Source organism: Talpa occidentalis, unplaced genomic scaffold (assembly GCF_014898055.3).
Source record: "Talpa occidentalis isolate TD23 unplaced genomic scaffold, MPIMG_talOcc4v2.1 talOcc4.6, whole genome shotgun sequence".
Lineage (NCBI taxonomy): Eukaryota > Metazoa > Chordata > Mammalia > Eulipotyphla > Talpidae > Talpa > Talpa occidentalis.
The window spans coordinates 49,791,209-49,805,337 of NW_023604972.1; the positions used below are offsets into that span (position 1 = coordinate 49,791,209).

The 14,129-nt window shown below is 40.8% G+C and overlaps 1 protein-coding gene across 9 annotated transcripts in view; it reads right to left on the reverse strand.

Annotated features, from left to right (window-relative positions):
• The window catches only part of TMEM150C (transmembrane protein 150C), an 86,330-nt gene that overhangs the window by 46,643 nt on the left and 25,558 nt on the right, over nucleotides 1-14,129 (reverse strand). For 3 of the 9 annotated variants that reach the window (XM_037529919.2, XM_037529920.2, XM_037529918.2), the window contains exon 2: nucleotides 1,800-1,988. The exons of 4 other annotated variants lie outside the window; for them this stretch is intronic. In XM_037529919.2, coding sequence (XP_037385816.1) covers nucleotides 1,800-1,957 — 158 coding nt within the window. In that variant the 5' untranslated portion in view covers nucleotides 1,958-1,988. Of the gene's footprint in view, nucleotides 1-1,579; nucleotides 1,619-1,799; nucleotides 1,989-14,129 lie in introns of those variants that run through there. 2 more of the 9 variants (XM_054688091.1, XM_037529927.2) reach the window with 2 other exon arrangements.

Here is a 14,129-nt window from a genome sequence, read left to right on the forward strand (position 1 = left end):
ACAAAGATAAAGAGATATCCAGTCCTTTCCTACAGAAAAATGCTTAAACTGCTTCTGAATATGATTATAAAACAAGTCCCATGGCAGATGTCAGCCTGCTTTTGCAGTCTGCTCTGTTACAGAGAGGCCACCCCATCGGTTCAGCCTCATCCCATTTCTTCCTGCAAGGACCTGAATGTGGCTCAGGTGACCTGGGACACTGTTGCCCAGCTAGTGCAGGGAGAGAGTGGCTGGGGCTCTCGCCATAGTATCCTGGGCTCTAAAATCATCTTGTCCAAGGCCCACGAAAGCAGGAAGTGGAAAAAGCTGAAAGTCCATTTCTTAAACAAAAGAAAGAGAAAATTTATAGGAAAGTGCAGGAATACATTTTGGGGTTAAGGACAGGATGGCCAAGGCAAAAACATTTGAATTCAAGGGAAGCATAAAAATAAATAGAACACATTTCTTCTGTCAATAACACTGGATCCTCTCTGCTACATTGGTCTGTCACTTAGAGTGGACAAAAGGTATTATGGAGCCTTTGGAATCATACTTTCCAACAAGTATTTTCCAGAGAAATTATAAAAATAACAACAATAACAATAATGATGATGATAAGCTATCTGCAGCAGTTAACATACGATGAGCTGAATTTTTGGCCAAGTACATTACCTGCATTCTCTTATTAAGCCCTCTAAACATGCTATGAGGTAGAGACTATTATTGCCATTTTACAAATGAGAATGCAAAGTTAACAGAGGTTTGACATATTGCTCAGGATCACACAGCTAGTAACTGGTTGAATCCAAATTCTTGTACACTACATTCTAATAAACTCTATTATCATTTGTTATACACATGAATTACAAAAAGCCTCAATTAACTATAATGCATAGATAATGTTCTAATTTATAAAGTATAGATTGGGTCTCCCTGGTGGCACAAGGGGTTAAGTTTCAGCACTATGAAGCTATCAACAGCCACTGCAACATGAGTTCGATCCCCAGCTAGGATGCTGACCTGCATGACACACCAGACCTCTCTTGTCTTACCGCTGCTCCTCGCAGCAGTGTATTTCAGTAGATCCGCCTGTTCTGCTCCCCACTCTGTCTCTGGTGAATCCTCTCACCCCTCTGCACCTGCCTATACCCCAGCTCTTGTATGAATAAATAAAAATAAATCTTTAAAAAATATATAGATATTTTGTTTTTAATTCTCACTGATAATCTTCATAAACTCTTCCTCGCCTCAATAAGCACAATATACCCAGTAGAATTTTTCCTTACACTGGTGAGTGAGGATCTTCTGTTGAAAATCATGATTGTGTCTCCCTTGTGATGTCTTAGTCTTCCCCCACATAATACTCATCCATCTTTCTGGAACCAATTATATTTTCAGGCAATTTAGGCAATTTCTCTCACAGCTCAGCCTACAGTAGCATTTTTTTTTTTTTTTGGTTTCTTTCTTTCTTTCCTTTTTTTTGGGTTTGTTTCTTTCTTTCCCTTTTCTTCTTTCTTTCTTTTTTTTTTTTTTTTGCAAAATATTGTCTGTATCTCAAATCTTTTAGTTCAGAGAATAAAGGTATTTCAGAATTAAATACCTGGATACTCTTGTGATGGCTGTGGTGGCTTTACAATATGTCCACTTGGCTAGCTTGAACTATATTTTCCAGAATTTCCTTTTCTGTAAGTTTCTAGTAAGAGCAGGCCACAGAAGACATGAGATGTCAAGGTGAAAGTGAAGCAACAGTCATTTCTTTAAAAAAATAAGCATTTTGTTTGGAATAATTTTAGATGAACAGAGCTGTTTTGTTTTTATACCTGGAGGCTGGAGCAGGCACTTCCCTAGTCTCCACACATGGTTGTTGATTGGCTGGCTCCCTTGGGGTGTGGGCAGCCCTAGGTATGGGCTGCTCCCCTTCCCTGGGTGCTCCTGCAGGTCCTCTCACTGCTGGGTCAGGAGTATGTTTATCCATCATGGAGGCACAAGCTTCTGTGGTGTGACATTCACTGCATTGAGGTTGGAGGTAGAAGAAGTGACTGGTTCCAGTGTGTCCTTGCAGGATCCAGTTTTCCTTTGCTCTCCTCCCACATCTCCTTACATCCCTTTTCCCCTCCCAAATGTCTGCCCAAGTGATTTTATTTTTATTTTTTATTTATTTATTTTTTTAATGGGAAAAGGCCCATATTTTATTTTTTATATTAATTTTGTTTACATCATTGTTTATTTTTAAATAATATTTGCTTCCCCCCACCCCCTCAGGTGTAGTCCCCATAGTTTCCTTCACCAGTGCACCCGAGCACCCGCACCTCAGTCCCCTGTGCTCCTCCCACCCTCCCTCTGATCCCTCTCCCTCCTCCTCCCCTGCAGTGTGTCTGACTTATAATTGTCTGTTTTTGCTTTGTTGTGCTTTGTACTGTTATTATTTTTTTTACACTGATGTCTTATTTGGTTCCCCTATATTCCCGCTATAAGTGAAACCATCCGATATTTTTTCATAAAATATATAGAAGAAAATATAGGTAAAACACTACAAGACATACATCACAATAACATCTTTAAAGACTCATCACCCAAAGCAAAGAAAGTCAAGGAAAAGATAAACACTTGGGATTACATCAAACTGAAAAGCTTCTGCACAGCAAAAGAGACATTAACCAAAACAGAGAGACACCCCACTGATTGGGAAAAAATCTTTGCACTCCAGTCAACTGATAAGGAATTGATCACAAAGATGTACAAAAAACTCACACAACTCAACAAAAACAAAATAAATAACCCAGTCAAGAAATGGGCAGAAGTTAAAAGACACTTCTTCTCCAAAGAGGAAATGCAAATGGCCAACAGGCAAATGAAAAAATGTTCAACATCCCTTATAATCAGAGAAATGCAAACTAAAACCACATCGAGATACCACTTTACACCAGTAAGAATGGCACATATTATTTTTTTTTAAAGATTTATTTATTTATGCATAAACAGGCCAGAGGTGTGGGGAGGAGGGCTGTGAGAGGATTCACCCGAGTCAGAGTGGAGAACAGAACAGGCAGACTGACTGAAATACACTGCTGAGGGGAGCAGCGGGCGAGTCAGGAGAGGTCTGCTGCGCCATGTGGGTAACTCCCTGGGCAGGGATCAAACTCATGTTACAGAAGCTGCAGATAGCTTCATAGATTGCGTTTTAACCTCTTGCACTACCAGGGAGGCCCTCCAGGTGATTTTAAATGCCAACATCCAAAGTGAAGGCAATAGCTTTGCATAGACATTTTATTTTTTAATTTTTAATATTTTAAATTTTTTAAAGATTTATTTATTTATGCATACAAGAACTGGGGTACAGGCCAGAGATGCAGGGGGTGAGAGGATTCACCAGAGACAGCGTGGGGAACAGAACAGGCAGAATGACCAAAACACACTGCTGAGGGGAGCAGCGGACACATCAGGAGAGGTCTGCTGCACCATGTGGGTTGCTCCCTGGCCAGCTGGGGGATAAAACTCATGCTGCAGAGGCTGTGGATTGCTTCATAGTGCTGTGCTTAAACCTGTGTGCCACCAGGGAGGCCCCTGCATAGACATTTTAAAAGCTAAAAAAAAATGGCATAAACTCAAATTCTTATAACTAATCATATCTATATCTACAAAGGGGTTAATGCTTGCATCCAATGAGACTTGCTTTCAAAAGGTAAGATGACAAATCTGATGATTTATTGAAAAGCAGAAGCAATATTCAAGGAAACGGAGGAAGAAAAAGAAAGGATGAGGAGGGAGTGAAAAGGGGTCGTGGGAGCAGAAAAATTACAAGTAATTTGTGATAATGTAACATATGTCAATTTCATGCCAGGCACCATGCCTGGTACTGGAAACATAAAGATCAATAATAACCCTAGACATTATAATCTTTTGGGGGGGGGGGAGGACCCTTAAAGAGCTAACTATAATAGAATAAGTGCTACATAATTGGCATGAATAAAGTACTATGGGAAAACAGAAGAGGAAGTCATTAATTTTGTCTGTGCAGATCAGGAAAGGCTGTACAGATGAGGTAACACTGATGGTGGGCCATGAAAAATGAACAGGAAACTCACTAGTGTGGGGACTTGCAACTCTTAGCAGGCATCTGGATCACCTGGAGGGCTTATTAAAACATAAATTGCTGGGTCTGACCCCTGAACTTTTGATTCAGTAGTCCTGGTGAGGTCTGAAAATTTGCATTTGCCACATGTTCCCAGATGAGGCTAATGCTACTGACTTAGGGGCCACACTTTGAGAACCAGAGCTTTAGTGAAGAAAAATGGGATGGCGCCAGCATCATAGCATACTATGATGCTTCCTGCAGCCACTGCAGCACAAATTCGATCCCTGACCAGGACTACCCACATGGTGGAGCAGACCTCTCCTGACACGCCCACTGCTCCCCTCAGTAGTGTATTTCAGTAGATCTGCCTGTTCTGTCCCCACTCTGTCTCTGGTGAATCCTTTTTTTTTTTTTTTTAAAGATTTATTTATTTATTTATACAAGCACTGGGTACAGTCAGAAGTGCGGGAGGGTGAGAGAATTCACCAGAGCCAGAGCGGGGAGCAGAGCAGGCAGAAGGACCGAAGTACACTGCTGAGGGGAGCAGCGGGCGGCAGGAGAGGTCTGCGCGCCATGTGGGACCCTCCTCCAGTGGCAGGGGAGCAGCCGGGGATCGAACCGGTGCTGCAGAGGCTGCGGGCAGCTTTGCAACCCAGTGCTCAACCGCTGCGCCACAGGGGAGGCCCTCTGGTGAATCCTTTTATCCGCCCCGACACACACCTCTGGCCTAAACCCTAGTTCTAGTATGCATAAAATAAACAAACCTTTAAAAAAAAAAAAAGACATAACAGGGCAAAGTGAGAGGGGTATAAAATTCATTAACATTTTTTCTTCTTGTTCTTCTTTCTCTCTTACTATTTCTACTACCTTTGCCCTCTGAATACCATCTTGCATGAAGATTTATAGTGTCTTTGAGATACTAAACTGGAGATGTTCAGAAAGAAGAAGGCCATGCAGGGAAAGTCAGGTTGGACATACTGGTTTGAGAGATTATGCATGTAGGTGACAGGGGGAGTCTGCACAGGGGACACATCACCAAAAGAGATCTGCAAAGGGAGAAGGTGGGTGAATGGGGAGGGAAGGAAAAGAGAACAGGAAAAGAGGCTCAGCAGGGTGAAGGACAGAAGACTGAAGAACATTAGCGATGGGAGGACTAAGGGAACGCTGCAAAGGAAAGTGAGTGGGAACAGTCAGTGAGATAGAACAAGAGAGAGTTTTGTTATGGAAGCCATGGAAGGATTTCTGTAAGGACAGAGTGGGCAGAGAGGCCAAGTTGAGCACCGGAGAGGCTGAGGTATTTGCCAATTAGTAAGGTGACTAGCTCAAGAGTGTGTTAAGAATTATACATCACAGGGCCTCCCTGGTGGTGCAGCAGTTGAGCGCTGGGCTGCGAAGCTGCCTGCAGCCTTTGCAGCGCCAGTTCCATCACCGGCCACCAGCAAGGGTCCCACATGGCACGCAGACCTCTCCTGCCTCGCCTGCTGCTCCCCTCAGCAGTGTGCTTCGTCAGTCTGCCTGTTCTGCTCCTGCTCTGGTTCTGGTGAATTCTCTTACCCTCCAGCGCTTCTGACTGTACCCAGTGCTTGTATAAATAAATCTTTAAAAAAAAAATTATACATCACAGTAGGGTAGAGGTGAAAGGAGAATGAAGACATCAATCAGTTAGTGTTTGATAATTTACATTTCCTCATTGAAAGTAAAAGCAAGGAGAAAGTAAAAAGCTAGTGGGGGATTACAGAGGGCTTTGAGGGTTGGGAAGGGTGAGCAGACTTATATAACCCATTCTGTTTCATGTTGAAGGCCAAATTAGGCTGGAGACCTGGAACCTTAGCATTTTCTCCAGCAGTGATCAACAGCCAATATACAATAGTATAAAAAAAATCAGTGGTGATGGATCCAAGGAAAGGTAATTGTATTGGAAAGCAAGGAAAGAAAGACTTCCAGGGCAAAAAGGTTTCCAACAACATCAAATGTTCTGAGAGCTTCCCAAAGACCAGGATTGAGATGAATGAGATCACTGGACCTGATGATTTGGAGATCATTGTGGTATTGACATGAGTGTTTTCCCTAGAGTACTGCATCAGAAGCCAGAGTACAGTTGGGTTGAGAAAGGAGTGGAAGACTATGTGTATAGCAGCACTATTTACAATAGCTAAGCTATGGACACAACCCAAATGCCCCCAAATAGATGACTGGATCAAGAAGATGTGGTACATATACACCATGGAATATTACTCAGCAATCAAAAAAGATAAGCACATGCAGTTTGCAGCAACATGGATGGAGCTAGAAGGGATCATGCTCAGTGAAATAAGTCAGAAAGAAAAAGAAAAATACCAGATGGTCTCACTCATAGCAGGAATTTAGAAAACATAAATAAGGGACCAGGAAAAATACTAATTATAATAAAATAAAAATAAAAATCAACAAGCAACTATAAACCAGAGACACAGTATGGGGGTGGGGAGGGGGAGAAGGGAATAGGACCAAAACAGGGAGGGTGGGAATTGTATGGGGGCTATAACCAAGATGAAAATGCATACATTGTGCAAAAATGAAAAATGATATAAATGTAAAAATGATGTAAATGTAAAAAATATATAAAATAAATTAAATTAAAAAATACAATAAAAATAAATGTTATTATAAAAAGTATTGTAGAAGTAAAAACAGGAAAAAAAAAGGAGTGGGAGGTACTCCTTCAAGAGTTTTGGCTTTAACAGATAAATGCAGCAATAGTAAAGTCAGGATCAAAGAAAGATCTGTCCGAGTGGACACAAGAGCAAACCTGGGTACACCGATCTGCACAGGCTGATTAGAAGCCAGTGGAGGGCCTCCCCGGTGGTGGAGCCGTTGAGCGCTGGGTTGCGAAGCTGCCTGCACCCTCTGCAGCGCCGGTTGGATCCCCAGCTGCTCCCAGGCCACCGGAGGAGGGTCCCACATGGCGTGCAGACCTCTCCTGCCGCCCGCTGCTCCCCTCAGCAGTGTACTTCGGTCCTTCTGCCTGCTCTGCTCCCCGCTCTGGCTCTGGTGAATTCTCTTACCCTCCCGCGCTTCTGACTGTACCCAGTGCTTGTATAAATAAATAAATCTTTTTTTTTTTTTTTTAAAGAAGAAGAAGCCAGTGGAGAACCTAGCAGAGTATGAGTAAGACAATGAGCTGGCACGCTTGTTATCAACTAAGCAAACATTCTGCTGAAAACAGTAATAGTCAGTGCTGGTCATAATGCATATTGGAAAAATCTTCCTAGATTTGTCAGACATGCAGGAAGGTGCAGGCCAGGGACAAACAGGTAGTTACAAGTATTTTCATTATAATCAAGAAATGATAGAAGGAAGGAAAAAAAGAAGCATTTTCTTTATGAATTTTTGAAAAAAACAACAAATATAAGGAATCTAAGGGAGGAAATAAAAGGAACAAGCAATGAACTGAAAAAGAAAAGAGCAAATTACAGAAAGAAATCCAAGAGCTGGCTCTTAAACCACCAGCACCTCCAATGCAGAAAACTTGACAGATCAATTTTTTTCAAAAATACCGTTAACAAGTATCTATAATATAGATTTACATTTACTGGTGCATGTATGTATGTGTAGATACACCCACATGTAAATATAAAACAAATAGTTACTTGGGAGGAGTGACATTTAGGCACATGGAAGAATTGCTGGGAAGATACATTTCACTATATAACTTATAATAATTTTAATTTTATTACTTCCCCAAATTATTTTTATTGAGGTAAAATAGGTCACCTCTTGTCCCCTGCTGCCCTCAGCAGTGTATTTCAGTAGATCCACCTATTCTGCTCCCCACTCTGTCTCCAGTGAATCCTCTCATCCCTGAGGCTCTGGCCTGCACCCCAGCTCTTGTATGCATAAATAAATAAATCTTTAAAAAAAGAAAGAAAATGTAAAAGATTTCTAAATATTATGGAAGAATATTATAAGCAATTGAATGCTAATACCTTTGAAAACATCAATGAGATAAGGCTATATGCTGGGAAAATATAATTTTCAAAATCGATTCTAAATATAGGCAGTCCAAATGGTTCAAATTCAGGAATAAATTGAAAAAATTACTTGGCAGTGGGTAGAAATTCAAACTTTCATGGAATGAAGAAGTACTTTAGATTTAGTCATGTATTATTTTGGGGGAAGAAAGTTGTGTCCAATGGAAAACTATACATCATCTACAGGACAGACTTTCAGGTTATCTGATTTAATGGGAATAATTTTACAAGTGCAAATTATAGGTTATTGAAAGCAATGCAAAATAATTTTTATCTATAAACATGCAAATTATGTTCTATCTGATAGAAGTGCAACTGATTCATTCTCCCTTTCCTCATGAAAGAAAACCACTTTTGCTTCTATTTGCAAATTCATTCATTTCAATATTGCTTATATAATTTAATATTGTTGATGGATAAATGTGTCTGTTTTAAAAAATTCTATTTGGACTGGTTTTAACATCTTCCTGTTTCTCACTGATTTATGAACACAGTAAAGTCTATTAACACATGTTCATTTTTATATCTATATGAGAGATATAAATTTACCTCTTTCTGAATATTATCCTTGAACAGTTTCAAACTTTTAATGAAAAGTTAATTTTAAAGAGAAATATATTACACTGGAACTTGAAAAAATATGGGAAACAACCCAAATGTTTTGAAAAATATTTCTGATAACAAAAAAAAGAAGAAAAAATCTAAAAATATCTCCAAAAAAGAGAAAAATCTACACAAATATTCCTTCTTTCTCTTTTTTTTTTTCTGGTTCTGAGAATCATTCTTTATTTTTGGCACTTACATATTTGAAAAATAATTCCTCTTAAAATATTACTAAGAGGAAACTCATATTTTTGTTCAGGGTAGGGAGAGGTGCACCCCAGAACCCCCAAAACTGCCCACTCTAAATAGGTTCTGGCATCCACCGCATTAAGACAAAACATATAAGACCTTTAATGGAAAGGAACTTTAACACAGTTAGTGAACAATACAGAAAAGACAAAGAATATAGTTTCTAAATCAAGCACCCAGAGTTACCCATCCCCTCGTGGGTAAAAGTCCACCCAAATGGGATTGGCCCAGGGCAAGGCCTGAAAGCCTGACACAAGTCTAAAGCAGCTTCTGGCCGGGATCCACAGAAAAGGGTCAGAAACAGCCAGGCAAGTGTTGAAGGAAAAGAGCAAAATCAAAATCAAGATAAAAGCTGCCATTGATAACTTCCCCAAGGAGTCTCTCACCCACATCTGTTTCAACCACTCCAGGACCAAAAGGCAAGTGCAGTTTCTTTACATGTCTCTGTTCCATGTGCCTCCCCCAGGTCTCCCTGCTTCTCTCCATCCTGCTTCCTCCTACTCCAGTCTCTATCTTCTCTCCCCTGCTCAGCTCCACCCTCCTTTGGCGGGGCAGGGAACCTGGAATCTCCTCTTTTCCTGGGCACCATCCTGGTACATTTTTATATTTCATTTAAACCTGCACTTTAATTTTTTTAAAGATTTATTTATTTATGCATACAAGAACTGGGGTACAGGTCAGAGGTGTGGGGGTGAGAGGAGACAGAGTGGGGAACAGAACAGACAGATTGACTGATATACATTGCTAAGGGGAGCAGTGGGTGAGTCAGGAGAGGTCTGCTGTGCCATGTGTGTAGTTCCCTGGCCAGGGATCGAACTCGTGCTGCAGTGGCTGCAGACAGCTTCATAGGTTGTGTCTTAACCCCTTGCACCCCCCAGGGAAGCCCCTAAACCTGCACTTCTAAGAAGCCTCCAAAAAAGTCCTTTGGGTACCTATTCTTGTTCTTCTTGTTCTTTTTTTATGACCTATTTTATTACTGAATTAAAAAAAATCAACTCTTATGGTTTTGAATTGAGAAGTTTTATAATTCTTTATCAAAAAATACAGATTCTTGATTTTTCATATCCACAATTTATGCTCTTAAATAAACGAACAAGACACATATTGTTGCTCTTAGAGGTTTGTGGATAAACCTCAATGGAATGGTTCTGATAACTCTCTATTTGCTCTGTCTTCTCATACATGGAGGTTACCATTTAGAACTTTCACTTTACTGTATATAGTTACATATTCAAAACTAAAACTAGTGCCTAATCCCTTAATCTCCTTTAAAACATTTATAAGTCCTTTTACAAGTGCAGTTTTGCCAGGCAAGCTACTTTTTAGACTCAGGACCTCACAATTGGTGAGCAATACTACTGTAGGGAATAAAATTCAGAATATATGAAATGAATAAGCCACCACCAGCAAAAAGAGTTATTTAAGAAGGGTAAGGATGGGTTAAGAATTTCATTAATGTACATCTTTTTTTTTTTAAAGGAAAACAATACTATCACTTAAATACACGTTGAAAATACATTGAAGATTTCAAGGGGATTTGGATAAGTCATCCCAAAATGTATTTCTTTGACTTAAGAATTATTTTGAGCTAAAGGCTCAAAATCCCTGTCTGCTTAGCATAAGAGCCACCCAAAAAGAATTGAATTGTCATAAATCCCTTCTCCAGTAGTAACTATGATTCTCTCAGAAAAGTCAGCAACATAGTCAGACATTGTCACAAAATATGTGGCCATCTATTCTCCCAAGGGCCTATTTATCTTTCAAAAAAAGTCATTTGCTTTTCCATAAGTACCTTTTCTCCCCTTTCCTTCCCCTAGGAAGCTAGTTATATAGACCCCCAGTTCTAACCAACTCTGAGTTACTGATCTTTGGATTTCTCCCTGTATAAGTATACACATGCTAATAATTCTGTGAGTTTGTCTTTTGTCAGTCTTGTTTATAAGGCCCAGATGGAGAATGTAGGAGGATAGAAGGAAAAATAATTTTTCCTTTCCTACAGATTCTACACCCATTCCTTGTTTATATTTTTTAAGTTTTAAGAAAACTAGGAACAGGAGGCTAATCGCCTAACATAATTTTTAAAAAGATCTATTACAATCAATAAGCACACTATTCTTTACCAGGAAACAATAATAGAAGCATTCCCTTGAAAATAAGGAACAAATGAAGGGCAGATGCACGAATGTTTATTTAACAATGTTCTGGAAGCTTTGGACACATAGACTAGAAATTGTAGGTATAATGTTGTAAAGGAGAAGGCTGGGTTGGTTTACCAGTCTCACCCTTGCAAAATGTTTAACCAAAAACCTATTATATTTAACAAGAGAACTCAGCAAAGTGGCTAGATACAAAACAAACATCTAAAAATCAATAGCTTTCTTGCCTACTAGCAACAACAATTACAAGATATAATAGAAGAAAAAAAAACATTCACAATGTGTAAGTAGTAACACATGGAGGGAAAACCAATAAAAGATAAAAAGAAGACCCAAATAGATGAATTAAATAAAAAGCTGTCAATTCTGTGCAAATTACTCACAGCAGTGTATCCTGGAGCCCCAGGACTAATTGCCTTAAAATCCCTGGGCTGAGCCCAGACTTAACAGAATCACAGGAAGAAAGTGGGTTCTCTAGAAAGTTGTCCTCTTAGCAAGCTCCCTGGGTGATTCTAATACATATTTAAGTTCAGCTACCACAACTTTATGTAGGTTTTGTAAAACTTCAATAAAATTCCCACAACACCTGGAATGAAAACCAAGAAGGAGGATTGACATAACAAAGGTTAAAACATATCATCAACTTAAAGTATATATATGATATATCATAAAGGTCAGTCATAAAAATAATGTGGTATTGTACAAAAACCAGCAAACAAGTCAACTGAGCAGAACAGACAGTTCAGAAACGAAATTCCTAAATAAGTTATAGAAGTAAAATTGTTGCTGAAAACGATGACTTTTTTTTTTTTTTTTTAAGATTTATTTACCTATGCATATAAGAACTGGGTACAGGTCAGAGGTGCAGGGGTGGGGGTGAGATGATTCACCAGCGACAGACAGGGAACAGAACAGGAAGATCTACTGAAATTCACTGCTGAGGGGAGCAGCAGGCAAGACAGGAGAGGTCTGCTGTGCTATGTGGGTAGCTCCCGGGCCAGCTGGGGATTGAACTTGTGCTGCAGAGGCTGTGGATAGCTTCACAGTGCTGTGCTTAACCTCTTGTGCCCAATTTGGAGGGTTTGTTTGGAATGATCTGATGCTACATACAATAGGAACATTTGGTTGGGGAGGTCACAGATACACGAGTTGCAAGGAATAAAACTGTTACTTAACATTTTGGGGTTTTTGTTGTTGTTGTTGTTTTTGATCAGTCTGGTGTGGACCTGGAACTATACCATGGAGATGTGTATTAAAATGAAATATTGATTATCCCTAGAAGAGGGAGGCATGTTAGGGGACCATGTGGGAAGAGTGGCTGGGAGCAGCCTCAATCATGCAGGTGGGGAGCAGAGAGAGAGAGAACTACTGGGCAAGCACTTTTATTGGGGGGTTGGGTGGAGTGTAAAAGCAAGAGGCATAAAGGACATTTATTGTTGTGTCTGAATGTCACTGGGTCACAGTCAAAGGGGAGGAACTCATGGCAGGGACTAGCCTTATCACCCTAGTGCACCTGGCTCTCTGGGTAATCTGTTGGGGTACTCACATCCTGTTTTTAGGGATGCTGAAGCAACAGGAAAATATGAAATTTTAAAGAGATATAATGTAGTCAACCTTGAGATGCGTCAACATCATCAGGATATTAAATGGAATGGCTCACACCTGTTACCTTCCTCCCACATTAGATGTTATTAATATATAAGCCACTGCTGCTTCTCACACCAACTCCCACAACATAAAGCTGCCCATGTGAGAAATAGCTCAGTCCCATGTCCCTGCCTACATTTACTTGGGCCTTCCTCTTCCCCCTCTCCCAACTTGGAAGCCCATTTTGATGTTTCATCTTTTTTCTTTTTTAAGATTTATTTTATTTATACAAGAACCAGGATACAGGCCAGATGCGCGGGAGGGTGAGAGGATTCACCAGAGACAGAGCAGGGAGCAGAACAGGCAGAATGACTGAAATACACTGCTGAGGGGAGCAGCGGGCAAGACAGGAGAGGTCTGCCGTGACATGTGGGTTGCTCCACGGCCACCGGGGATCGAGCCGGCGGCACTGCAGTGGCTGCAGACAGCTTCACAGCACTGCGCTCAACCGCCTGCACCACCAGGGATGCCCTGATGTTTCATCTTTTTATATATAGACCATATCTCCTGTGATCTGCACATCTCTTCTTATTCTGGTTTGGTACTTCTGAGATATACTGTAGTGGAAATTTTTCAACCTTCATATTTTATCAGTGCCCCCCAGTATTCCCATAAACAGATGCCAAGCATCCCAGCCAGGCCTCCAGTTTAGTGTGAAATGGATGGTCCTTGCCACAAATTCCCACTTGACTCTCCTCTGCCATCTCCCCCCTCCCCCGACTGTGAGCTAGTGACATCAAACATGCCAATGAAATCCCCTGGCACCTTGCTGGCACACTCCACACTGACACCCAGTAAATTCATTCCCGATGGGTCCTCACTCACTCACTCTCTGCCACTTGATGGGTTGAGCAGCTGGTTGGGGCTTCTACGCTGCAGTGCCTCCTCTTTTCCCATCTGTGGCTATAATGGTTTCTTTCAGTGTTGCACCTAGCCTCTCCGTGGTGGTTTCCATGTGGACACCAGACAAACAAAACAATACCCCAAACTTGAGTAACACAATTGCTCCTTACAACACAGTTGGCTGGAAGATGGGCTGATCTAGTCCCACACGGAAAACCCCATAGATATGCCCTTGGATGACTGTTGGCTAAGGACTAGAAAAGATTCCCCTCTTAGTTTCTGCAAAGGGAGCATGGCCCCGACACCTTGGTTTTTGATTTCTGGCCTTCAGAATTGTAAAAGCATAAATAAATTTGTGCTGTTTTTTTAAGATTTATTTTTATTTATTTATGCAGACAAGAACTGAGCTGTAGGCCAGAGGTCTGGGGAGTGTGGAGGTGAGAGGATTCACCAGAGACAGAGTGGGGAGGAGAACAGGCGGTCCTACTGAAATACACTGCTGAGGGGAGCACTGGGCAAGATAGGAAAGGTCTGTTGTGCCAGACCTGTGTGTTGGCTCCCTGGCTA